Genomic DNA, 27,985 nt, shown 5'->3' on the forward strand with positions numbered 1-27,985 from the left:
GGACATGTTCGTGTTTTTCGTGTCCTTCTTGTCTCTGTGTCATCATTTTGTTCTCGCACTATAAGTATCGTCATGCCGTTTAACTGCTTTTAAAGGGGTACGGACACAATGTTTCCCAGCCGGGATAGCCTACTGCATTGATTCCGGTGAACATATGTACAGCATTTGCAAAATAATATTAGTGAATATAGCTAGGAAAGTATTTTACATGGATTTTGAAGTTTGCGTACTCGCGGTGTCGACACCCTCAAAAGTGATTCCACGTAGACCCACCCCCCTGCTTCCGTCACGTCACATCGCTACAGTTGGTACAACAGGTTATGATGATGTTATAGCCGCCATTTTTCTTTTACCGCATTTGCTACAGTAGACTACTACTCGACGGTTGCTCACGAGTCCGTGGCAGCGGCGCGCGCATTGAAAGATTTGTATTGCGACACTACTGTCTTGTTTTCTGCCCAAAGAACTTCTTGATGCAGACCGTGCGGAAGTGCGTCACAGTTCAGTGTGCTGACATGATCGAGTGTTGCACTCGCGAGGAAATGATAGTTCCACCTAGCAGCTTGTCGCTTTTGGAGCTCTCTTATACCAAAACTGAAACTTGTCCGTAATGAGGAGCCTATAATTAATAATATGTCACACGCTGCAGCAAAAAAACACGTGACTAAAATTTTTGTGTCAGTACTCTTATGCTCGAATGATTCCCAAGCTAACCCAAGGCAAGTTTTTCCCGAAGTAGTCTTACGACAGTTACAACACTCTTTTACAGCAAGCCCATTCGATGCCATGCTGTACCTTACAGAAAGACCACAGACCACTGGAGGTTTCAAGAGTACTCCCACACACACAAAATCAACTGTGTGGGTCGAGCAGCTAACGAATGCGGTGAATACGGCTATTCAACTTCTTGCCATGACAGTTGCTGCTTGTGAAAATGCAGAATTCTTTTACAACTAAATATAAAAAATATTCACACATATATACGATAGCTTCCTTTAACCAAAAGAACAGTGAATGCAATTAAGTTATTTTGCATACATCAATTAGTGGCAGAGTTGAAAGATTGTTCCAACATAACAACAAAGTTTCAAACTAGTGTGTGGTTATGTAGGATTTCTAAACAGTACAAATTTTAGTGAAGAACGCTATAATTCACCTTTCAATTGATACCTACCTGTTTAAGTCAATCCATATAAGTACCTTTCTTCTTCTTTCACCTTCACCATAAGTCTTGTAATGAACCTCAATCAGTTGTCAGTACCTTTAAAATCTAGGCTAGTATCAGTTTTGTTTTCGCTCAAACCAAGAACAGCAGACACCACGAAAACGTTTGAAAAATGAACATGTAATTCCAAACGTTTTTGACACCTGGGGTACACACTGCACGTACATGACTTCAGCCCAACGCTTCTTTGTACAGGAGCTTTTCTTTCTTTTTTTTTTTCCAATTCCCCAAGGTGCCTCTTGTGTTGACAGTGCCTAGCAGTTAGTTCCTCCTTACCTAGCGTAATCATCAGAGCTGCAAGAGAGGACTAGAGGTGCTCAAAGGCACAACTGTATTTGCCTTTTGTAAAAATACAGTCACTAGGACACCAACAGAATATTGAGGGTGGTGGAGATGTGGGAAGGAAGGGATAACTCTGCTGCAAACCTGGCACAGCAGGATGGGTAAAGGAGAAAGTAGTGGAGAAAAATAATAGACAGTGGATAATATGAAACTATAGCTTACAATGAAACAGTAGCACGGAATATTTAACACTTTGTACAGCCTCCCAAACTGGGAGAATCAAACATGGCCAGGGAAGGAGGGGGTAGGGGGCCCACAATTGTGAGAAATGAGAAATGTAAAAGAGGAGACGTGAGGGGCGGGGGCATCAAAGGAGGGCCCTGCCTCCTTATAAAACACTCAACAGCAGTGCCCACTCCTTTTTTTTTTTTCTTCGTCGTTGGAGAAACTTGCTCGACGCGTGGGTACACCACATTTTCTATGCGCACATCAACATTGAGAGGGTTGTAAAAGGAGGGCACAGTGAACATCTCGTTCGCAATGTCAGGTTGGATGCTCCAGCGAAGTCATCGAGACGATCGAAAAGAAGCATCAGCAGCAGCATGAGGGGGTGGGGAGTGGTGATGCCATCCTCACAGAAGATGGCGCTGTCGTGGCAGTGTCAGAGGGGATGATGATAGAGAGCACGCATCTAAAACTACTGCTGGGGGCATCGCAGGGATGGAGGTGGGATCAGTCCTGTTGCGCTATGTACACAGGTTTGGGAAACCGGGTTTCACCACAGCTGCGCGCAAGTGGCAGCAGCAATCGCACACACACGCACATACACATCACGCTCACGAGAGGGCAGGGCAGGCAAGCTTGTGAGAGAGCTGGGCGGGGTCACAGCAGGGAGGGGGCCTTCTTTTTGCACATCAGGCGGTCCAGTTCGGGCCCCACACCACACACAGCGGCAGTTATTTACACATCGGGGTGGTGGTCGTTGCACCTTCCCGCCAGGTACTGTGGGGAAGCCTCACTTGGGCACAAACGGGTGCAGGTTTGATGAGGCTGCCACGGCGCACGCAGCTGCCTGCTGGCTTGCTATCATGGCTGCAAACAAAGAAGCACAGCAGTGGCAGACTTTAGTTGCTGGCAGGGCTCGTGAGCGAGACAGCTTCCCGACCACGCTGAAAAAGTTTACTCATCATCATCATCATGCTGAAAAAGCATTGCAGGACCACTTTAAAGGGACCCTGAAATGGTTTTGACGATTTTGTACAAACACATTGGGCGAGTAGACCAAGTCCCAATGGTGATTTACAAACTAATTCGAGCTCTCTGCGCAAACTGCATAATTTAATACAACGGTTTAAAGCTTTGAATCGTTGCAGATCGCTGCGACTTGGCAAAACGCGTTTTCAACCACCCATTTACAGAGTGACATGCTCTGCCCACTTGACGTCACCGTGGCTGCTGATCTGATTGGCTGAGTAATTTGCGGCACAGGCCCCGTAAAGGCGGAGCTTTGCCCCGTGCGCTCGAAGGAACAGTAGGGGTAGTTGAGGGTGAAAGGCAGGGCAGAGGAGGAGAGCATCCATTCATTACTCCACTAATAAGGGGTGTTTTGGTGGAATTATGGTGCCAATGATTTTCTCTAACGGTGATCTAATAAAAAACTGAATGTAAAAAAATTTCAGGGACCCTTTATGTAATAAACCGTGGCAAAAAAATAATGAAAAGCTGTTCTCACAATGCTGTACTTCAGAAAAAAAATCCCCTCAGTCACCCAGTGACTAATCTTTACAAAGGAAGCCAACCTATTCTGAACGGCAGCAGGCACAGGTTTGTGTAAAGTACAGTGCATTGCAATAAAACGTGCGGATAAAAAATACACAAGGGAGATCTTAGTGCAGTAAAAGTAGGTGTAATATCAAACTTTTAGCCAGTGACTTGACTCACTATAGCAATAAGTTTCCGCATAGCTTATTGCACAAACTCTAGTGACTGCTTTGTTACATATACTAGGTTTATATTGTAAGTTTGACTTTTCAGGAGTTGCCACAGCCATCAGAAACGTTCTCCTACAGTAATATAGTAATAATTCCTAGACCATGTGCTGGAACCACGACACAATTACAAGGTATGTAGTAGAAGCAGACTCCAGAATAAGTTCGGCCGCCTAGGGTTCCTTACATGCACCTAAATTAGTGTGCATGGGTGTTCTTGCATTTTATCCCCATAGAAACATGGCAGTCATGGCCGAGAGCTGAACCCGCTACCATGACGGACAGAGGCATCTCTAATTACATCATGTTTTTGCAAACAATGCACAAGAGTTGTAGTGTGCTTTCAGCCCAAAGAACCAGGAGGGGCTTATCCTTGATTACTGTACCACACTAGACAGCAGAAAAGATCCAAATTTTAAAGTGTGCACCACAGCGTCTGGCTGCTATTCTAAGCAGATGAATTCGTCACATCATATTCATCACATGTGACAGATGACAGTTATCAGATGCTGTACAGCTCTAAAAATTAAAAACTTATGAGTACCAAAGAAAGGCCCGTCCATGTCTTCCAGAGCAATGTGTCAATGTTTAGATAAGATCTAAAGTAGTATGACATGACTTGCAAAGATAGGTTTGCTCTCTAGAGAAGTGCTGAGGATGAGGCGCCAAAGGGGAGGGTGCTTTAAATTTTCAGAGACGTCAGATGTTAAACGCCACCATTGACCGTTGCTCGAGTGCTGACCTGAAAGGTAATGAGATCACATCCCAGCCGCAGTGGTTGCATTTTCTATGGAGGCGGCAATGCTAGAGTTCCATGTACTTAAAGGGGCGCAAAGAGAAAGAATGACTTGGTTTGGATTGACAAACTTCACTCTGAGAACTCTTATATCATGTGTTCACCATCATAAGTTACTTATTAACAGAGGTAATCAAGGCTGAAGTTTCATTTTTAAATTTCGGGCCGAAACCTCCAAGCGTTACGTCAAGATCTGAATATATACATTCCTCGTATTTTCGCCACATTGGCTCAATGAAATTTTCCGAAAATTCGTATGCTATGTCTATCACATCCACAGGTGACAATGTACTTCATTTTTAAGGATTAGAGGCTATGCATGTAGGACCCAGTAGACACCTTCAAAATCTGTGAGCTCTCGGTGTTTGGTGGGGGAATCTTAAGGTGGTACCCCCCCCCCCCCCGCATTTTTTTTTTTTTCACGTGTTTTCTCGCTTACCAAGTGTCGGGTCGAGGTGAGACTGGTGTTCTTGGGATTGTCAAATTGTACGTAACTGATATGCGAAAAATCGTTTTGCTGTCTGGTGTCTCTTTATCTTGATGTGCATGCAGGTGGTCGAAACTTCCAGAGCCCTTCACTACGGCACCTTTCATAATTGTATCGTGGTGCTGGGGTGTAAAACCATGATAATTATTATTGTTAAAACTACCCATCCACCAACTACTCTGCTTTATCAGCTCAAAAAACTTTTCCTTTTATGAAAGCAGTGTCAGTGCCTGCCAGCACAAATGCGGATGACATAAGAAACAAGGTACAGAGCCAACAGATCTGGCACACAAAATATAAGGGCATGAAGAATGGGGGACACACAATAGAATACATCCTCTCTCCGGCCTGTAGTTACAGGTGAGAAAACAATTACTATACTCTTGCAATCGTGTTTAAAAATGCCCCCTGACAAAGATGATATTGTGCAACCTGACGCAGTAGCGAAAGGTTGCGGCAATGTCCGAGACAGCTCACATTCCTATCATACAGATACACTTCATTTTATTATTATTATTTTTTCAACATTACTCCAAGCTCTGAAACCGCTGCCTCTTCCCTGGAAACTGTAAGAGTTTGACTGCACTAAGCAGAGAAGGGAAGTCCTATTTACCATCACACGGTAGGGTCTCTGTGGTGGCGCCTGCTTCCATGGGCTTGGGGGCACTACAAACCAAGGGCGCCATGAGGTTAGGGGACCGAAATGGCGCGGGGCATACGACCAGATCGGTTGGCTCTGCTGCTCCCTTTCTCAGAAGCAGTACAGTAAAAGCTCGTCATTTCAGCCCTCATTGACTAAAAAAAAAAATTACCAGATATCCAGATACAATGTGAACCTGCCATTAGATGGTGACCAATGTACGCATTGTCATTCGACATCAAAGCTAATTTTGGTGAAAGAAGGCCAAGCTCCAGTCAAAAGGCACCAAATCGTGGTAACAAGACACTGCCAGAGCTAAGTGAATGTAAGCTGTGGCATAAACACAGATATTAATTCACACGAAAAGAACATAATGTGTTGTGTGCCTTCTTTAAATGCATATTGTAACACAGCCCCAAGCATACTGTGTGAAAAATGCAACTCAAATTGCTACAAAAACTTAAAACAGCTCGCAATGTCACTTAGAACTTTGAGAATACAATGGGCCAAATTACAATGTTATAAAATGCTCATAGGAATATAAACAATTGGTAGGTAGTGCACAGCACACTTATTTCAATTGAGTAAGTATCATGCTACTCTTGGTTGCTACTGTGATCTTGAGAACAAAACTGCAACAACTCTGAAATTTCTTAAGCAGTTACATTTGGTTCATTGGTGGTGCTGTAGTTAGTACAAGCTGAGGCGCAATACTGCATCCGCGGAGTGTTTGTAAAATGTAAGCACAAGCTTCTGCATTACATAAGCATATCGATACAAAAAAAAATTTGTTAGCTACATTTGGTTTATGTCTCCGTTCTTCTTTATCTCTTCTTTTCTTTCATGCCAGAGATAGTCTCTCTTCCCATTATTCTTCCTGCCTTTCCATTCTTTTTTATCTAACTCTTGTTTGCTGCTTTTGCCTGCCCATTGAAGTGACACTTGAATCATTAAAATAATTATATTTATTGTAAAAAACACAAGTTATCGAGTTTTTTAGCTGCATATGACACCAATGCCTTCTAGCCAAAAGCTTGCATTGGTTTTTATAGACATGTGCAAATATTCGACCGAATATTACAATATTCAAATTAGCTTCACGAATTTAGATAACTCGAAATTTTGAAGCATTCAAAATGATCGTATGAGAATGTTCATTAGACCGCATGTAAACCTAGTACGAGGGTTGTTTTACTGCAGCACATGAGTGCTATAGTGTGACAACACCTATAAAGAAAAAATTTGCCCCGCCATGAAGCTCGCCTTGAAGGTTAAATGAACATATTGCAGTCACATCAATTAATAATTTCAAAGGTTCAAAAGCCTTTTATACATGCTTACATGCTCTAAGCACAGTAAATTTTAAAATGCAACATATTTTACCGGTTATCCCATACATCCTACTGAAATAAAAATTTTGCCACTATTGGAAAGATGTTTTTACTTCACTTCAAGCCAGCCAGAATGACACACACAAATGCCTTGTTCTAATAATAAAAAAAAATGCTGAGCAGGTTAGTTGGGTCATGACAAACATGCTCGCTTTTTTAACGATATCTTATGTATACCATTTCAACTGTTCGATTTGAAATTATTCAACCAAATCACAGTTCACTTTGAACCAAAAGTTCATTATTTGCACATCACTAGTTTTTAAGTTTCACTAAAGGCAGGCTAAAACTAACTTCTACTTTCACAGAAGAACTTGTTATTGAGAGGGGTACGTTTAAGTTGATATTAGAATTTTTGCACTTTTGGTATATGTCTTTTTCCTTTTACGGCCCATGTATGGCAGCTAAGTAGATAAGACACCTGGATATCATCAGATTTGACAATAGCACCAGCATGTTTCCTTAAGAGTTTTCAACAAGCCACCGAACGAGACAGATGAAACTAAATCTTGAATGTTACAAGAGGGAGCAGTGTTCTATGGATCATACACCACTTGAAGCAAGCAATAAAACTGTGTTCTTCCTTTTTTACTACTAGTGTTTAAATGCCTACATATACAAGTTTTTCTTGATATGCCCAGTTGCATTACACAAGCAAAATTTTACAAGGAGCCACTCTGTACAAACAAAATGTCACTCATGCCAAGCCATCAATGCTGCTCACCCTTCCCAGCATGCTACAATGCCATTTGTGCCCATCAGGATGGTCCTAGCATGTTTTTTTTTCATTATGGAATTCAGATTGAAGTAGCTGACTAACCTGGTGTGAAGGCGCACTTAGCCATAAATAATTAATGTGCAAACACATCTCCTAGCGTTTGTTTCCAATATTCCATTTAAACATGCAATACCATCACCTGGCAGCAACAAGAGAGAATTAAAGAAATGCTACTAAATTCAGAAAGGGCTTCCCGCTTTGCAGAACTTTATAAAAGACATTTCCCATAAAGACAATTCCCGCTCGCACAAAACGAACTGTGTTAAAAGGAATGATTATAGAAGCGCTCGGAGTGGTTCACTGTAAGCCTGCAAGATGTACTATGACCACTCTCGTGCTCTACAGCTGCACGAGTCTCTCACTGCTTACCGAAATCTAAGATGCAACTGTCCCAGGCAATGTCTTCATCAACTTCAAGTTAAAATGTACTGTTCCTTTTCTTTCAGCTCAATAACTCGTGAAAGTGAACAGAGAAGGACAAGATGAAGTCCAATTAGTTCAGACAGCTTGGGGAGCCCTCAAAAGCCCCATGAAAAATCCCTGGGCTCTACGGAACCCAATAAAAGAGTCGATGCATCGAAAAGCAAACCTCTGCATGATTACTTCCTTAAAAGCCCGTTCCCTTTGCTAGGATGAAGCAAGTGCTTTTAAACGGGCAAGTTAGCAGGTGATTCTCGGAACATTTAACTGTTTCAACCCACCAAAAATATAGGGAGGTCAGTAATAACTTGAAGACATTACGCTTGCTGCTTGGAGCTAAAGCTGCATACAATTCCATTACAGTAACTATCCTTGTGTACAAGGTGCAGATTCATGCAAGGCTCAGTGAATGTTTAAAGGAGCACTGACAAATAGATTTCGCACCTGTTTTTTTCTGTTGCAAAAAGTAACTAACTACTCGTTCATCACAGCTGGAAAGCTCGTTTGTTCGAGCACACGACGATTAACTATTGTAACGAGTTTTGTACCGCCAAGCAGCTGTTTCAGTTTCAGGGGGGGCAGAGTGAGACGGGACCCAGAGCGGTTTTCATGTAAACCAGTGGTGATACTCCCCATTTACGGTATAGAGCAATTTTCGGAGCAGGAAAAAAAGTGTTTTGGAGCAGATTTGGAGCAGACAAAACAGAATTTAGGATCACTTGGTGCAAAACATGTCTAAATTTTCGGTGAATATTCTTACTAATGTTCAAACTGGAAATGCTGCTGCAATGTAAAGAAGGAGACAAGGCATACTTTCAGAGAGCAGCCATTAATCAGGTTCTTAGCACCAAAGTGTCACATTCTGGATGTGCAAAAGTGAAGCATTATTGACAAGAACTGTTACATGTGTTCATGACAATGTAAGCATGACGCATAATATTTGTGCAATGACAGGTGTCATAAAGTCATTCCAAAAAATATAACCTACCGTATTTACTCGATTCTACCACGCCCTCGATTGTAACGCGCACCCGATTTCCACCGCGAAAAAAAAAAAAAAGTAAGACATCGATTGCAACGCGCACGCATTTTTCTCGCTGGCCCGCACGATCACACCACTCGAAAAAACGACTCCTTTAGGGAGCGTCTTCCATTTAAATATGAAGTACGGGCGAAGCTTGTGCCCATCTGACGTGTAACAGAGCATTGCCGTCACTGTAGTTTTACCGTGGACCGATGTCAGCACGCGAACTTGCTTCGCCCCCTTCCTCTCGACGGTTGTGGTGCCAGGCATGTCGAAGTAAAGAGGCGTCTGATCGGCATTCCCGATTTGCCCAAGCAAGTAGCCGTTGTTGCGCCGCAAGTTTAGAACGAACCTCTGAAAACTGTGAAGCTTTTCATCGTACTCCTCCGCAAAACTTTTCGCATATGCATGTTCCCTTTCGGAGGGAAAAGCCTTTCCTCTTCATAAAGTTAGTTAGCCAGCACCTGCTCGCTTTATACTGGCTCCGCATTAGACCTTTTTCTAAGACTAATTGCATAGCCCGCACTTGGAGCAGTTCTGTCGTCCCGGGCCGCTGTGCCGCTCGCTGCTCAAGCACATATTCGCCGAGCAGCTCTTTAATTTGCGAAAACCAACCCTGCTCTGGTCCACTGAAGCCTTTGCGTGAAGCTTTGCTGTCGACAATCTTCTGCTTTTGTTTCCGCCAGTCCCGCACGCACGTTTCGGGAACTCCGAACGACCGCGATGCGGCCCGATTTCCGTCCGTTTCTGCACACGCGATGACTTTTCTCTTAAAAGCGGCATCGTGGTGCGCTCGAGTTTCTGGAGTCGGCCCTTCGACGCCGTCGATGCTAATGCACTACTAGATGACGAACTCCTTAGCACACGTACGAAGTGCCGCACATGGGAAACACATAGGCAGAAATGGCCGACGCGCCATGCCGACGCACGTAGGGGGCGGCCATTTTGGATTTGCCGATGGCAATAGATTGACCATAATTTTTTCGTTCTTACTCGATTCTAACGCGCATGCGATTTATGAACTGGCTTAACCGGAAAAAAGGTGCGCGTTAGATTCGAGTAATTACGGTAATCAGAAAACCAGCAGTCTAACAATTATTGAATAAAAATTAAGAAAACTCAATCGTTGCAAGTGGGAATGTACTGTTTGAAGTTGGTTACTTAGATAGTGCAATCAAGTGGGAATGTACTGTTTGAAATTGGTTACTTAGATAGTGCAATAAAAAATCACCACCCTACTCAATAATTGCAAGATGTGTGAGCACCCAGTGAAACATTCCTTTCAGTTTGGAGGATTTTGGGCTCAGCACTTCCAGTTTTCCAGATTCAGATAAAAAAAAGTATTCCAAAAATAAAACTGGCATGATTTAAACAGTTGGTACAAGAGGTGGGGTCAGTGATCAATCTTAATATGAAGAGGGGAGGGATGCATTTATTTAAGGCAGCCATGAAGGAGACGAGTTCGTTTGTCAAAATGTTGGCTTTAGCAACTCGCCTGTACATGAATTTTTCACCTAAATATGCTGTCAAGGTGCGATGGGTGGGTATTAGCACCACACTACCGACATGGTTCAGGATTAACTACGGCGTGCCACTAATTTGCAAGATGACAGATGGCGACCGACTGCTTAGGTAGGAGTGCTGCCATTTTTTTTATTTGGGAGGAGGGTGGAGGAGGTAGTCAGCGTGCGATTTCCGAACATAGGGTGCTGAGCCCACTGCAAGCGTAGTTCTGAACAAGTGTGGGGAATCACTTTTGAGAATATTTAAAAGCCGGGGAGACTTGTTTTACCCAACGTTACTATGGTTTTACCTTTCACTGCACTAGCATATACTGACAGTATTGACGAGGTTTCTACCGTCGCTACCATGTCGCCCAATCCCCTTCACTCCGTGGCGCATGAGATAAGATCACCCCCCCCCCCCCACCCCCCCCACCCCCACCACCAAGGTCTTTTAGACCGGCCGTCAAATTCCGAAGAGGGAGGAAACACCCCGCCCGTCTTTAACTAGCATCAAAAGACGTGAGGGGGAAGGGGGGGTCCCTCTAGCACTGCGACCTTTGATATTACAAGCACAATCATGACTGGCATTCGCCAGCGCGAAGAGTGTTCCTGGAGTGCCTGTACTCTCTTAAGGCCTTGTGCGAAACATTTATTGCTACTGCTGCTAGAGTAATGAAACTTGTAGACAATATGTAATTTAACGTGCTGATTACAAATATGCAACTAGCTTTTGTGTATCTTATGCAGTTTTTTCTGTTTTGGACTTCTGGGATGACTGGCAAAAACATTCATTACAATAAGAAAGCTAAAGGTTATATTTATATATTGCTGAATGCTCAATGAATGCAACACGCACAACGTCATGTTTCTACACTTATTTTATCTCAAGTTACAAAAGTTAAAACATGAACTCGTCTATTGTTTCCCCACATTTTCAAAATTTTTCACAGTGAAGAAACATTGTACTATAAGCATTTTGCACTCTTTAGAACCCTAGCTATCAGATAAAAAAAATCCTTTTAGAATTGGGTGATTAGAACGGTAACAACAGCCCCCCGGAAAAGTGGAGACAGCCCAAAAAAGTGTTCCGAGAAATATGGGAAAACTAATGACTATGTGAAAAAAGCTCTTTATTCTTCTGGATGAGCACAATTACAACTGCCGGTGACTCAGAAGGCTTCTGGAGAATAATCTGGGTGGGGCTTTCCCCTCTACCACTGCTTAGCAGCTGCCTGAAAGGCTGCTGAAGACCCCCTCTTTCTCTCTGCACCGACGGTGCGGCGGAAGCCCTTTTCATTAGCCCTTTGGCTACTATTGGCGGTTTGCTCTGCCTGGAGCTCTCGTAGAATACTAGAGCTGGCATTGTGAGTGCCAAGGTAGAATCTCATCACAGCCTCTCCAACTGCTGCCTCAACTGCAAACAGTGAGGCATTTTTGCTTTAGGGGCAGGGCTCCAAATGACAGTGTAGTGCCTCCCTAGCATTCCAAGTCTGTCCTCTCATGCCCCGCTGCAACAACTTCTTGGCAGCCAGGCGCTCAAAAATGAGACGCAATGCGCTGCTGACCGTTTCTGGCAAGTTGCACCTGCTTTTTGGTTATGGTTTGTTTGTTGCCACGGCCGAATTATTACACCACAAGTCAAGTCCATCCGGACAGAAGTCATTATGATTGGGTTCCTCATCAGTTGACGTAATGTGATGAAATGTGGCCCCCACTGCATTGTGCATTTTATGAACGTCTCCAGCAAAAGACTTCATGGCCCATCCATAATAGCTGGAGATCAGGTCTGCGGTCAGCCGTCCTTTACCGCTAATGCGCTGCCATCTCCTGACTTGTGCTTTTGCACAAGGATGTGAAGCGCCGTGCCCATTCGCTTCTGAATGTGATTGGTGCACTCTTCTTTGACCACAGGAATAAAGCCATAAACTTTGGCTTCATCAATGGCAATGAAAGACCGGCTGTCGCCATCACACAGCATGGTAGTATATTGTTAAATAAATAAGTATTGTTGTACCCGCTATTGTAAGTCTTTCGCTGTTGTGCGTATCGTCCCTCAAAATATTGTATTTCCTGAACTTTGTATCTAATTGCTTACCTGTGATGATGTATGCCCGCTTCCTGTATGGGTCTGCAGAAGACCTACAGTATTGTTAAATAAAAATAAAAAATAAAAATGTATCGGTAGTATATCAGAGGCCATGCAAAGAGAGTGAACGTTGAAAGAAAATCTTTGCTGCCTCAACTTCCATCTGGCCTGCCTTGCAGCTTGTTGGTTTTGGCAGAAGTGCCCTGCTTTCCATGCAGCATAATCTGGACTATCTGGTTGTGGCCCACACTCACAGCCGAGGCAGAAATTAGAAAGGACCGCAAAATCTAGCACATATACCGTAAATAGTTCAATGACAGTGGCCACTCCAATGTGAGAAGAGTGATCGCGTGTGTGCCATGTGCCATCAAAACAAAGAGCACTATTATCCGGATTTCCAAAATTCAGCTTGCCGTACAGCAGTTTCACTTCGGCAACGCACTTTTCAAAGTTTTCGGTGCATGCTCTTGCGATAGCTGGGTTCAGCTTGGTCTTCAAGTAATTCTGGTAGGTCTCATTGTGAATACCTCTGTGGGAAACTTCGATTGCTGAAAAAATATCATTTAGGACAGTCTGTCCGTTCCCTATGCTCTGCCCCGCCCCCGCAGCGAGAATGTTTATTTCGAAGGGATTACATGTCGCCGAGCCAGAAACTCGCCGCGAGCTCCACTGCGATCGCAGTTCACCGCAATTGCTGCAGGACACTATCAGTTTCACAGCGATGCTGTACTGACGCGTGTCTCTTGCAATAGTAAGTTTACCATGACACACACGACAACTGCCAACTTCGAAAGGATTATTCACAATACAGTGGAACTTCGATTATACGTCCCCCGGTCCTACGACGACCCGTGTTTTACGACGAATTGGCTCGGTCCCGGCAAAACTCCCATAGAAGCAATGTATTAAAAACCTCAATTGTACGACACAATTTTACGCCGGCCCCGCCTCGTACGACGCTTCCCTGGACTGACCGAGTAAAAAAAAAACAGAGACGACGACGCAGACTGCCACGCAGGCACACTCCGGCAGCGCGGCCGGATTAAAGTCGAGAAACCGAGCTCGTTTCTGCATTCCATGCTGCATTCTCTTTCCGCGGCGCTGCATTCACGGAGCCGCTTCAATTTTTCGGCACGCAACGCAGTCGCGGTCGGCCTAGGCTAGCTAGCCAAAGCCAACGTCGGCCAAAGCCAGCCGGAGCGCATTCATTTTGTCGCAGTGCACTGCGCACTTTTGTTGCGGTCTTGTTTTGTTTTTCTTTCCCCCTCTTTTTTTTTGTGGTTCGGGAGTGATTGAGCAGGTAACAAGGCAGATAATTTCGCGATCACTTTCGAGCGTGCGATAACGTTCACTAGATTTCGCATTGTTGCACGGGTTGCACCAGACATGTTGATCGGCGATTGTTGACAGCCACGGGAACCGGCCATGGTGTTTATCTACTAGAGGGCTGGGGCGTTTTAACCACACGCGATTGGTCAAAGCTTGCGCTGAGGTATGCGCTTGCAAAAATTGAATAGGCCCACTGCCATTTTGCCATTCAAACTGGTGGGTGTTCTGTGGCCATTCCTTCACGTGTGTGCATCGTTGATAGATTGTGCGCCGCAGCTGCTCAGTCCACGTGCCACATTTGTGCATTCTGACATTAGTACTCTTGGTTGTGACTTCTGCGTCTCGCGATGTCGCGAAACCGAAAACCGCTGACGCTCGGCGAAAAGCTTCGAGTTATTGAGGAGGCGGAGAAGCGGACCGGATCAACAAAGGCCAGCATTGCCCGCGACCTGAACATTCCCGAGTCGTCGCTGAAAACGATCCTCGCGAAGAAGGACAGCATCCTGCTGAATGCGTCAAAGTTCGGCCTGAACAGGAAGGCCGCGAAAGATGGCAAATACGCTGCCATGGAGAAGGCCCTCGTAGAGTGGTTGCGTCAGGCACGCAGTGCAGCTATTGCCGTGGATGGCGCAATTTTGAAGGAGAAGGCAGACATGATTGCGTTGCGCTGCGGCATTGACGACTTTAAAGCCTCCAACGGCTGGTTAGATCGTTTTAAAAAACGAAATGGAGTTGTTTACAGCCGCTGCTGCGGAGAGAGCTCGTCTGTCAGCTCCTCCACTGTTGAACAATGGACCGCATTGCTGCCGGAACTGATACGGCAGTACAAGCCTTGCGACGTATTCAACGCAGACGAAACTGGATTATTTTACAATATGCAGCCAGACCAGACTTTGACGTTCAAAGGAGAGGGTTGTCACGGCGGTAAGCGGAGCAAAGAGCGTCTTACTGTGTTGCTTTGCGCTAATGAAGACGGCTCGGAAAAGCTTCCTGCCCTCGTGATTGGCAAGTTTGAGAAGCCGCGATGCTTCAAAAATTTGAAAAGGCTGCCGTGCCAATACACGTTTAACCGCAAAGCCTGGATGACTGCTGCCAAGTTTGCTGCATATCTGCAGCAGCTAGACTCGAGAATGGGGGCTAAAGACAGAAAAATTCTTCTTCTGCTGGACAATGCGCCGTGCCATCCAACGGATACGTCGCATTTGAGGAATGTAAAAGTCGCATTTCTGCCCCCGAATTGCACAAGTCAGCTGCAGCCACTTGACGCCGGCGTCATCAAATGCATGAAGCAGAAATACAGGAAGTTTCTGGTTCAGCGTCGGCTAGCGGGCATGGAACGCAAGCAGATGGCCACGAAGCTCTCTGTGCTCGATGCAATGCACTACATCGCTAGTGCATGGGACGCGGTCACGCAGGAAACTATCGCCAACTCCTTCAGACACTGCGGTTTTACGAGAAGTGGCGGCTGTTTCAGTGAGGCTGCAGTGCTTGATGATGACGAACCCGAGTTTGGGCGCCTGGAGCTGCCTGGATCGTTCGCGGACTATGTTGGTGCCGACGACGATGTCGCTGTGTGCAGTGCAGTGTCGCTGGATGACATTATTGAAACTGTGCGTCCCGACTCTGCGGAAACTTCCGACGAAGAAGAGATGGACGATACCGCAGAGGCAAGCGCTTCCGTACCGACTTACACGGACGTGTTGGATTACGTCGACAACATTCGGCGGTTTGCGTGCGCATACGACGAGGTCGGCGACTTGCTGCAAGATGTCGCAGCTCTCGAAAGGAAACTGATGCGTCGTGGCTGGGCCAACTCGCAGAAAAAAATTACAGATTTTTTTAAGAGGTGAGAATAAAGGTTCGTTCACGCCTCCGATAAAATGCGTGGTTGTCATTTTTTCAAGTAATTTAATCTACGTTTACCGGAGTATCGCCGTATTGCGTTGCGGACTTGCTCAGGCATTATGTACTGACTGTTGTGGGGCAGCAATGATCGTCACTGCTTATATATCCTTAGTTTTTGGATTATACGACGCCCGCATTATACGACGGTTTTGCGTGGTCCCCTGAAAGTCGTATAATCGAGGTTTCACTGTAGGGAGTTTTAGAATACCATTTGCAAGCACTGCGGGCGCCATACGAGATTTAGAATAGCATTTGTCCTGCTGCAAGTCGCAACGCACGATCGCAGCGACACCGTATCCTCGAAACCAGCGCTTGCAGGCCACTTGCGGGCTGCGATCACACCTTGCCGAACCCGACAAGGGACGCTGGCCGTTTTAATTAACGAAATGAACTGCACCTTGCAGATGTTGGGACGCCTTCTCTAGCTATGTGTGCTGCTGTGCAATTAAGATATCGTGTCTCTGAGTTAGAGAAGCAAAGACGCATGTAGTGCACTGCCCCCCCCCCCCCCCCCCCTTCACAACTGATCGTGCAGTGTCGACCGTGCGCCACTACGGGAACGCTACGCTTCCCCTAGCTAGGGGAGGGGGGGAAGGCAGCGCACTACCTGCTGCGACTACATTCAGGTTTCCCCGTCGTCCCTAATACCGAGACGCGATCTCTTAATTGCACAGCTGCGCACACAGCAAGAAAACGTGTCCGAACGTCTGCAAGGCATAGTTCATTCTATCAATTAAAACGGCCAGCGTTGCTCATGCACTTGCAAAATGCACCGCGGACGACACCAAACCCTCACGGGGAAACCACAACTACAGAAGCCAACTTCTCTGGTGGCAGTCTGGCAATACTGACCCCTCAAGTCTGGCAACAACTTATGCAATGCCAAACAGAAGCTTGCCTCAACAACCGTATACGTCTAGTCGAACTTGGGGCACTGTTACTCGCGAGGCACGTCATTTTCGTTTCTGTCGCCGATACTGACGACAGTTTGGAAAGTCTCTGTTGCGTCTATTGCTCACGCAAAGAACAATCTACACTTGTTAAAAAAGCAGAATCCAATCTTGTGCGCTCAGGCCGCGCAGCTCGTGTGTCCGGCACGGCCGCTGTCGCAACCATCGAGGCGAAGCCCACGGCGTGTGCGTCAGTCGACGGTTCGCGTTACAGCGTCGTAGGGTTATCCGATGCCGATCCAAGGTGCATAGCCGGTTCCGTCGATGATCTTGTGCGCTCAGGCCGTGCAGCTCCGGTGTCCGGCACAGCCGCTGCCGCAACCGTCGGGGCGAAATCCACGGCGTGCGCATCAGTAGGCAGTTCGCATTACGGTGTCGTAGGGTTATCCGATGCCGATCCAAGGTGCACAGTCGGTTCCGTCGATAGCAGGGACGCATGTTTTCGCTTCGCGACACGCTTTCGTCGCGATTTGCCGAACTTGTGCACCGTGCGAAATTTCAGATATTTGTTAGGCATCGCACACGATGATCGACAACGAAGGCCTATTTCAAAATGGCGGCAGTTTGTTTTTGCTCGAAGTATAGTGTACTAGAATATGGGGTAGTGTGTTCAGGGAGGAGCCATGGCTGCCGCAGTTGGTATCGACAGCCGCGAGATGGTGCCATCTTAGCATGGGCTGTCACCTAACGCATTGCCCCTTATGCACTTCTGTGCTTTGATATTGGTAATAGCAGGTGTTTAACGTCCTAAAACCACCATATGATTACGAGAGACGCCGTAGAGGAGTGGAAATTCGACCACCTCGGGTGCTTTAACGTGCACCTAAATCTAGGTACACGCACCTCAGTATTTGCACCTTCACCGAAAATGCAGCCACAAAAAATTTGCGGGAATAGGAAGTTTCTAGCACGCAGAGCCGATACCTGTCGTACATTGGCTACGGTGACTACATTATGGTACCCGGAGCGACTTTTCTACGCATTATTGCCAGTTCTATAACAAATAAGAGAGGCTATCGACGGCATGCTAAACTTTTGACAACGGAGACACACGCAGAGGCGCAGACACTTTGGTTAGCAGCGGCATTGTGAAAAAAGCCAAAAATAGTTTTGTGCCATAAACGGTCTGACGTTGTGTACAACAAATGCGGACTAGCGAACTTTGGCGCAGTTGGCACAAGCTGTATTCGAATGTGCGCAGTAATGTGCAAAGATGAAATTGTAGCAAAATGACGCAATTAGCGCAGTTGGATCATCACTGATGTAAACATAGCCGGCTACATAGCACCCCGTTGACAGCTTTTTTTTTTTTTTTCCAAGCAAGACCCCCTTCAGTCAAGACATTGTAAATATGTGTGATCCCCTACAAAATGCACTTCCAAGGCATAGACGTCAGCTTTTGCACTCATGTTGCACAAGCGTGCCCCCTCTTTATGTTGAGAAGGTCTGCTAAAACAGAGTGCTCGCGGCAGCCAACAGAAACTCGTGATGCAGGTGGTGCTTTGCCGTTTAAAAAAAAACCAGAGGCGTGTTCGCCTGTGGTGCCGCGACATGCAGTTCGAAATAAAATTTATGTTTTAGACTACATTATCCACTGATATTTCGGAGAAGATGCGCGTGTCCACACAGATCTCTCCCACAAGTTATATTGCCTCCAAAATTTTGTGTCTGTAAATATTCTTTTTACAGTCATTTATCTACACACAGATCACACCCAGAACCAAAGCACACCTTGTAAACTGTGACTACGCTAATGCCGCAAGCAATCATGGAGCAGTTAACTGCCGTCTCAACTTGGTACACTAAAACCTCATTATAACGTAATTAGATATAACGCAATAAGAGATATAACGAAGTGAATGAAATTCCCCTTGAAAGCTCCACTGAGAACCATGCATTTTAAACCTCGTTGTAACGAATTAAAATTGACCGGTAAATGGATATAACAAACTAAATTAGTCTATCAAACAGTCTAAGAAAAAAAATCACTGCAATGTACTAATTATATCGTTTTCTGCGAAGTTTGACGCTGATTCGACGTGGCTCTTTCAAAACTCTTGCGCCGATCTTACAGCCGCGCCACGCGCGGCCGAGAGAGCCCTCCTCACACAGCCAGCGGAGAGGATTGAAGAAGCGCTCAGCGGGTCACATGGCCAAGAAGCGGCGCCGCGATACAAAGCGACTTCCCTCTCACTTATAAGAACACACCATGGGGAAGCTTCAAAAGACTTACATTTATTCACAAATCAGAGGACATCCGTAATTAATTGAAGTAATCGGTGATGCGCGTCTGCACATGTTTGCCTTGCAGCGAGGCAATCAATTTCGCCCATAGTTTGCAAAGCCTAGTAGCGCGCGGCTAAGTCCAGCGCCAACACTTTCTAAAGACAACGGCAACGACTGCGTCTCCACTGCTACCCTTTGCACCGAGAAAGGAGGACTCTACACAACATTTTCCATTTTTTCCTCCTCTCCACATGCGGCCTTGAAAGGAGAAGGGTCTCTACGTGCAGAGACGAAAAAAGGAGAAGCGTGGCACAGGCGCGTCGCAGATCAGTATTTCAGAGAGAGCAAACAATCTGCCAAAGTCTTTTCTTTTCTTTTCCTTCGCGTGCAGCGTTGAGAGATGCTGCCGCGGGATTGGGCATAGTGCTGAGAGCACTTTCGGAGCGCGGTATGTTCGAATTAACAGTCGCAAGTGCTTGTGCATTCGAATTGCAGGGTGTTTGCGCCCACTGGAATACACATAGCTTTGACGGGACCACAGCGCGAGTTCTAATTAACCAGAAGTTTGAATTAAGCGTGTTCGAATTAATAAGATTCGTCAATTTTTTTTGTCCCTCGCACGTGTAGTCGTGTAGCAGTACATCATGCCGCAAGACGGTTTCCTTCTTGGCATGCTTATAGGTGTGCGCCCATCTGAGCATACATTGCCACAAACTGTTATAATCGATATAACGAAATAATTGTGGCTGCCCTTCAACTTCGTTATAATGAGGTTTGAGTGTATTACTGTGTGTACAATGTTTTATGGCTATTGCATATACACATCCATTCTTCCCATCCTCAACATCTTTGAACACTACTGTTTAATACATTTTCCAGTCACCAGGGCACTTGCCCGCTGACACTAAATACATGGATTAGGTCCTGGCCATGACAGTTGCATTTCAACGAAAGCAGTATGTTTGAGGACCATGCACCGTGCAATATCAATGCACATTGAAGAAGCCCAGACGGTAATAATTTACAAAGCCGTCCACCACAGAGTGCCTCAACAATATGTTGTAATTTCGGCTAGTGATGCCCCAGAAATTATTATATTGTCTCCTTTCCTTTTCTCCCATTGCATCCGCAGGACAGTGAATTCTAGCTCAGACTGACCTTTCTTCATTTCCTCATGTAACGAAATGGCATGCCTTGTTTATTCCATGGTCACAGACATTACGAACAACATCATGCAACACAAACAACGCTGAAAAAAAAGGGCAAAAAAAAAAAAAGGTGCTAGCATCCCAGGCGCACAGACATACCTCCATATGGGTCGTAAATGGGATACCCCACTCCCACATGGGTGTGGTGATGCGTGTGAAGGTGCCTCTGGGGTGGAGGTGATCGGGAAGACCCCTCAGTGGCAGTGCTCGGTGCACCCGTCACACCACCAGGAGGTACAGCCACTCCCGGCGGTAGGCTGCCGGGGCCTTGCGGACCCATGGCTGCAGAGCCCGGACCGAGCACACCCTTGGTCAGGTCAGCAGCACTCCCCATCACAACGGGAGGCGGTCCCACGACCGAGGATGACCCCTCCCCTCCAACTACACCCCGCGATGATGGAGGACCTTTCTCCGGAGGACCCCCTTTCGGAGGGCGTTCCCCTGGGACATGTGGAGATGGCGAAGGAGCTGCACGCTCCTGCAGCTCGTGTATCTTGTGGTTTCTGTGCAAAGGAAGAAAAGGCACAATCCAAGACCACGTATACTACAAAGGCACACCAAGGCAGTTTGTCTCTGCCACACAGCATATACTGTGCAAGTTATGTTACAAGGAACACTTTTAGCGTGTGCTAGCTGGCCGCCTGAGCGGAACCAACATAAAGTAGTCTAATTAAAATAAACACTAATGAGTGGTGCTAATCTAATAGGTTTGCTTTAACTTTGTTAAAACAAAACATGATATAATGAAACAATGGTTGTGATGGTATATGGTGCCTAAGAGGGCAAAGGTCAGTTGTGTGGTTCGTGTAATTGATGACAACACGAAGATGAAAGGTGGCTGTACAGGGACCTAAATTCCTGTACAATAAACATGTACAAAACAGATATACAGTAGACTCTCAGTAAACGAAACCTGAAGAGATCAGGAAAAGATGTTCCATTCAACAGGAGTTCCGTTTACTGAGAGGTGAACATGAATGTAGAATACAAGCCCAAAACCAAGCATTACAGAGGCAATAGTTCTGAGTCTACTGTAATACAATCATGACAATGCCGTTAGAATTGTCCCATAAAAATAATATATATACTATCAAAGAACAGTACACTAACTCTTTTGCTACCACACTTATTCAAATCATTCAATTTGAAAAAATGCATTTTTAAGTTTATATTTTCGCGCGCTCGCAGAGTTTGCGAGTGCCTAATACCATCTAGGTAAGAAAGTAAGAAACGCACAACAAGATCAGCGATGTCGTGATTGTTCTTTGCTTTAAGGAAGTTTTTTCTTTGCCACATGCGTTTCTCACAAATCAAGCGCATCAAGAGCAGATTTTGAGGACGAAATCAGCAGCAGTGAGTCTGGAGAAGATGTTGACCAACCAAATTTCAGCCCTGATGATAAGCATGCATCAAGTCAAGCAGCAATATCTGGCGAGTGAGTTTCGGCTATATGTGTAGCGCACATTTTGTTGTCTATTAGTAGTTACGGATGGTGGAGAGTGTACTCACAGCAATTTTACTCATTTTAAGGGTCTCGACGTTCTATGGACATGATTTCTGGCCAACATCTTTCAAGCGTGTGCCATGTCCTCCAAGACAAAACCCAGGGATCGAGTTTCAGGTTGCTACGTGAGCATTTCAATTATGACCTTTTTCCCCGCATGGACGTTCCTAAAGGACGATGCGTTTCTCACAAATCAAGCGCATCAAGAGCAGATTTTGAGGACGAAATCAGCAGCAGTGAGTCTGGAGAAGATGTTGACCAACCAAATTTCAGCCCTGATGATAAGCATGCATCAAGTCAAGCAGCAATATCTGGCGAGTGAGTTTCGGCTATATGTGTAGCGCACATTTTGTTGTCTATTAGTAGTTACGGATGGCGGAGAGTGTACTCACAGCAATTTTACTCATTTTAAGGGTCTCGACGTTCTATGGACATGATTTCTGGCCAACATCTTTCAAGCGTGTGCCATGTCCTCCAAGACAAAACCCAGGGATCGATTTCGGAGGCGTGTTCCAGAGTAACACACGGCACTTCGTCCAGACAGTGGGTTTCTTCCAGCTGTTCTTCACCGTACAACTCACCAGCATAATTTGTGACTATATCAATAAATATGCGTGGACGCATATTTTAGGGAGGCAGACATATGCGGAAAGGAGTAATTTGTGCAGGAACTTCACTCATGATGAAGTGATGAAGTGCACTGGAATCCTCATTTACATGGCAATTGTTGAAATACCACGGCTTCATCTCTGGTGGAATACTTTAGTCATTTTCAGGCCTCATTTCTCCAATATTATGCCCAAAAGACCCCCCCCCCCCTTTTTCTTCGTTTCTTGCCTTTCTAAGTGTCACAGACTCGGAGCAGATAAACCCCGTGTCTGCAATGGCAAGCCGCACAGGATAACCCATCTATGGCAGCACCCTCATTAATTCTTTGTGTGTGTGTGTGTGTGGTAAGAACAGTTTTTAGCAATAGTTTTTGAAACTTGGTGCAGCCTTTTTTGCAACATAAAAAGCTACAAATTCTATTTCTTGAATTATTTTTAACCTCATAATTTCTTAAGTTCTCCTTTCTGAAATGTTAATTGCATAATCACTGTATAAATTTTTCATTATAAGCATTCTTTACTGAATATGTGTAATAAATAGATATGCGTCCTTTATGTTATTGGACAGACAACTCTCTTAGCTCCAGTTTAGTACCAAAGAATGGCTTTATTATCTAGCCGCAAAAAAATTGTTTTTTACGCCTAGTGAAAATGGCCACCCTTTGCGGCAATAGCGAAAGAGCTACAGAGGCGCAGTAATAAAAAGCACCACTGCGCAAACACGGAGAAGAAAGTTCTCAGGGGCTTCCCAAACCTCACCGAGCTAACCCGTTATGATGCGCGACAACTCGTGTGCCGCCACGGTTTGGAGGGGCATCAAGGGACTCGGTAGAATGATCCACTTATCCCATTTAATGAAATTACGCAACATTAACAACTTGGCCCGAAAGTCCGCCGTCTTCTCACCCGAAGCCCAGGATAGTTCTGTCGGCTACTTTAACAAAGCTTCAGACAGGGTCTTCCTCGTTGTAGGGCTTTCTCAGTAAGATATACTCGGGACACTCACCATAGTTGCCCCTTCTGTAGTGAAGCCTTCTGTTCTATGGCTTACATGCTCTGGAGATGTCTTAAGTTTCCTAACAATCTTTGCTCCGATGAAGCCAAATGTGAGGGATTCCATTATAAGCATGGTACTCCAAAAAACAAGGCCATGCTATCCAGAGGGCCCAGGAAAAGGTGGTGCGTCATGGTGCTCTGTCCTCTATGTGAGTGTGGCGACTGGCGGCCCCCTGTGACAATGGCCCCCTGTGAGAAGAGGGGCGGGGGGGGGGGGTCCTGTCCGTGGCTCCTCGGGATCAAATAAGGTTCGTTGCCTGTCTGTCTCAGATAAACCTTTACAAGTAATGTCCTGAAAGTCAGTGCTATACACATCTGTACAACTGTGCGAACAACTTGCCCTTCCATACACCAATTGGTTTAATGTAAAAATATATGCCGCTTCCACGGAGGGTGGGAGGGGATAGCGGTTAATCCCCTCTTCCCCCAGCTCACCCGAAGGAAACTGCCAAACTTCAAATAAAGTTTATTCATTTACTGTAAACTCCAGAATAACTCTTTAATTGATTTAATTTTTATTATCTTAATTTATAATTGATTGACCCTTCGTTCCTTAGTTTTACTACTACTGTTCTTGAGTATTTAAAAAGTGTTATTGCTGTCTTCGATCTTGTATGAGTATTATATCTTTATGCATGCTCATTATGTTCTCTATTATTACTTTTGTTTTGTTCTGATTATTTTTAAACTTACTTTATTTCATTGTGGTTTCTGTGAATGTATGTATTTATGTGCTGCCCTCCTGCATGGACCGAATTAAGGTCTGCAGTATTGTGTAAATAAAAAATGAATAAGTAACAGATCAAATTTTATTGTCCTTACTTCGCTACGGCACTTCGAAAAAATGAATAGCAATTTCAAAAAGTTAATCGGTGTGCGAAACAATTCCTAGCTCTTATTGTGCTACTACCATCATCGTCAGAATGCTCGTATATTTTCATGATGGTATTTTTTTATGCACATACGCTATTCAAATGAGCGATAGCCCTATCGCCCCACCACAGCTGTGCTTGTTTCGTCAGGCTGTTTTCTCGCCTACGGACTAGTTGTATGTTCACGATGAGCTATAGAGCAGCACGACAGGAGCACAGCAAAAGAGAAAAAAGGCATAGCGCATGTTCTATGGAATGAAAGAGCTGAAGATAGCCCGTGCTTGCCTCACCAACTTTTGAACACTATGCACAGTGTGATGATGAAGTATGCTGATCGGTTTAGCAGATGACTGATAAGATCCATACCAATTGTCAGGATAAGGAAACGGTGGTGAAGGTAGGTGACTCACGCTGCATTTACGATTTTTGTACAAATTATGGCTATTGACACTACAACAGTTTCTCAATATAAAGAATGATTCTTAGCCGTCCTTGAAAGTCATAAGAGATTTCACTGTACTTAAACTTCCAATAACAGCTTCAAAACAGAGATTGGCTTTCTTGTGCTATGTGCATGTGGTTTTGTCAGCTACAAATGGTGGTTTTGGACAGCTCCTAAAGGCTGAACTAGTGACTTGTTGGCTGTACTGAACACTATGGCACTGTACTACCCCAATTCCTAATTGAAGCACAAGGCAGCTACCACCCCTTTGGTGGTGGTGGTAGGGGGGGGGGCATAGATACTGACAGCTGCCAAAACCATCACTTCGAGCATTGAAGAACTCGGAGAGAGGAAGTGCCCTGGGTGCATGGCTATAAGCAAGCACACATCAGCTGTGACTCACCCATAGTGCTGGGACACTTGGTGAAGGATTTCAAGTGCCTTTGGCGGTCCCTGTGGCGGTGCTACAGGAGGTCCTGGTGCTTGCGGAGGAACCTCGGGGGGAGGAACATGAAAGCGCAGGTATGGAGACGCTCCGTATGGTGTAGACAGGCTCCGGTACACCGGCTCAAAGGCCATGTGTGGTGTGAAGGGCGATTGCAGGTAGCTCGGATGCAAATAGGCGTAGTTGGCCGGTGGTGGCGGTCCCGTTGTCTCCATGGTGGGCTTCTGGCCACCTGTGTCTTTCTCCTTGTGTTCTTTGGGTGCGCGTGACGGTTTGTGCGTCACACTCTTTGGAGGGTGAACAACCTCCTTGGGAACAATTTCTGCAGGAGGGGCAGGAGGGGGTGCAGCCTGATCAGGGCGGAGATAGAATAACCGCTGCTCATACAGCGAATCATAGGGGCCGAACTTGGTCTCTGGCTTGGGTTCCTCCTTGCACTCAAGGTCCTTGGTCAATGCAGGGGGTGGCTCGGGAGAAGGTCGGCGGGGTGTCATGGATGGCCTCGATGGTGGGGGAGCCTTCTCAGGTGGTGGGGCCTTATCTGCGGTAGGTTCCTTGCTCGAAGCAGTGGTGCCTTTGTCCTCCTTGAAGGGCGGGTCCACTATATGTACACGGTAAGGGTCGTAAGAAAATGCTGGAGCACCTTGAACAAAGGGGCTAGCTGCGCACAGGGAATAAGGAGGAAATTGAGGAAAGTCTGTGTCTGGCTTCTTCCCTTCCTGGGGACGGGAGGAGCCAACTTCCTTGGTTGCTTTGTCTCGACTGACAACATCCTTTTTAGAGTCCTCATCAACAGATGATCCTGGTCCAGCTATAGACACAGGCTTTCCCTCGGGTGCCTGCACCCCAGGGAGAAGGTATGGGGGCTGCCCAAAGTAAGGGTACACACCATAGAGTTCAGATGGTGTGCGAGGAGGCTCTTTATCCTTTGCTGCTTCTAACAAAGGAGCAGCATCATCGGATATGTCAGAATACGCTGGACTCTGAACGCTCTCCTCTAGATGCGGTGGGGCTTGCTCTTGTGGTGGTCCAGACTCAGCGAGGGAAGGCGGAGCACCTTCTAACCCGACCTCATCCTGCATAACCACTGAGCCATTGCCGTCTGGCTTGCGGCTCTTGCTTTTTTTGTGAGGCCTCTTGTGGGGCCGGTTGGGGTCCGAGTGCAGAGCTGGAGTCTCCACAGTCGTTGCGAGCACTTTCGCTGGACTCGGAGGTGCCACATTCACATGGGGTGACTCGGGGGAACATGGGGCTGCGGGACCACACACAACAGAAGGGCGTGGGGGTGTGGAAGCTCGTGGCACACTCGCAGGCACAAATGAAAACACTTGCGATGTTGGGATGCTGACAGTGACAGACACGGGAGAAGTGGGGGGCATGGGGGGTGCGGGGGAGGACGTTGCTGACACTGGTGTTGTTGGTGTCGGTGTAGATGCTGCAACTGTGGTAGCAACTGCTGTAGCGGCTGTTGCTGCTGCTGGCACCTGGACCACTGCAGGTGCAGGAGGTGCTTCCTCTGCTGGAGGTGCCAGATCGGGGCTGGGTGGCCTGCTGCATTCTTCTCCCCCATCGGACGTCTCCTCCTCACCCCCCTTTGCATCCCCACACCCATGCGCATGACTTTGGTGGTAGCGCAGACCGTTGATGTGTTTGTACTTCTTGCCGCAGTTGGGCTCCGGGCACAGGATGAGGGCCGGGGAGCAGGGAGCCTCGGGAGTAGGTGTACTCCGCGCTCGGGCCCTCTTCTTGTCAGGAGGACTCAGCTCCAACTCCGGTGGCTTGCTCCTGCGGCGACCCTCATTCTTGGCAGGACTGCAGGGGACTGCAAATCGGCGCCCTTTCCCGTTGCGAAGCTTTCCCTGGACAGGAGCTGCGCGGGCCGATGCTTCGGCGTCACCCCGAGCCCTCTTTGGACGTCCCCCCTTTGGGAGGCCACCCTTAGCATCCAAGTCGCTAGTGGGAGACTCACAAAACCGTGGAGGGGCCCAGTCGTGCCTTGTGCAGTCCAGCAGGGTGCCCACGTATGTCTTGCCTCGCCATGTCACGTTCACCACCAGCACTCCTGCAGAAACCAAAATATCGAGATAGCTTTTCTACAGGACACCTTCTATGCTACTATCATGTGGCATGCCAACGTTGCGGCATGTCATTTTGGTTTACGTGCCTTGACTAACGATCGGCAGCATTTTCTGACCATGCTGAAGAAGTGTTACCGGGCCCCTTTAAGGGGGGACGCGGCTTTAGAATCGCGAAAAATGGCAAAAAATTATTTTTTTAAACTCAAGTTTTCAGTTTCTGGAACCCTTTTTCTATCTGGTTCCAAAATATCTACACAGAAAACCGCGCAGAAGCGCTTCGGAAAATTCGTTTCACCCACCTAGGTAGCAAAACTTTTTCTGGAAATGGCGAGAAAACAGCGATTTTCAAAAAATTATAGCTTCGCGATGCTTGGGCCAGGAGCTGGCTTCTTGGGCTCATCGGAAAGAGCATTTCTCCGTGTTTAACTTTCCCGCCTCAGCTGGCTCCTCCATTTAACAACAAGCGCACAAAAAGCAAATGTTTGAAAGTCGTTTTGAGGCCCTTGATTGGCCGCGGCCCCCATGTTGCCTCAGCTCGCCTCGACATTGGCCCGATGCTCGCTCCGGGCTCACGAAAATCGCTACTTGTGACGTGTTCACGACTTGATGATCACTTAAGATATAATTACCCTTTAGTTACGAGCACTAAGCGTATGCCCGATCACGTTACTACGAGTGGGCGCGCAGTCTACAAGCGCTGCGCGTCATCGGAGTCGTCTTTAGCCCTGACTCCCTCGACA

At 46.3% G+C, this 27,985-nt stretch overlaps 1 protein-coding gene across 6 annotated transcripts in view; it reads right to left on the minus strand.

Moving 5' to 3' along the window:
• Nucleotides 1–1,325: 1,325 nt before the first annotated feature.
• LOC119159752 (uncharacterized) overlaps nt 1,326–27,985 on the minus strand; it is a 70,351-nt gene continuing 43,691 nt past the window's right edge. For 4 of the 6 annotated variants that reach the window (XM_075890584.1, XM_075890578.1, XM_075890590.1 and 1 more), the window contains 3 exons: nt 25,126–27,229; nt 20,340–20,743; nt 1,326–2,599 (listed from right to left, as the gene is read on the minus strand). In XM_075890584.1, the coding sequence (XP_075746699.1) occupies nt 2,523–2,599; nt 20,340–20,743; nt 25,126–27,229 (2,585 nt within the window). In that variant the 3' untranslated portion in view covers nt 1,326–2,522. Of the gene's footprint in view, nt 2,600–5,391; nt 5,445–20,339; nt 20,744–25,125; nt 27,230–27,985 lie in introns of all 6 variants that reach the window. The other 2 variants (XM_075890606.1, XM_037412599.2) reach the window with 2 other exon arrangements.

This window comes from Rhipicephalus microplus, chromosome 1, assembly GCF_043290135.1.
Source record: "Rhipicephalus microplus isolate Deutch F79 chromosome 1, USDA_Rmic, whole genome shotgun sequence".
In the NCBI taxonomy this organism is placed as follows: domain Eukaryota; kingdom Metazoa; phylum Arthropoda; class Arachnida; order Ixodida; family Ixodidae; genus Rhipicephalus; species Rhipicephalus microplus.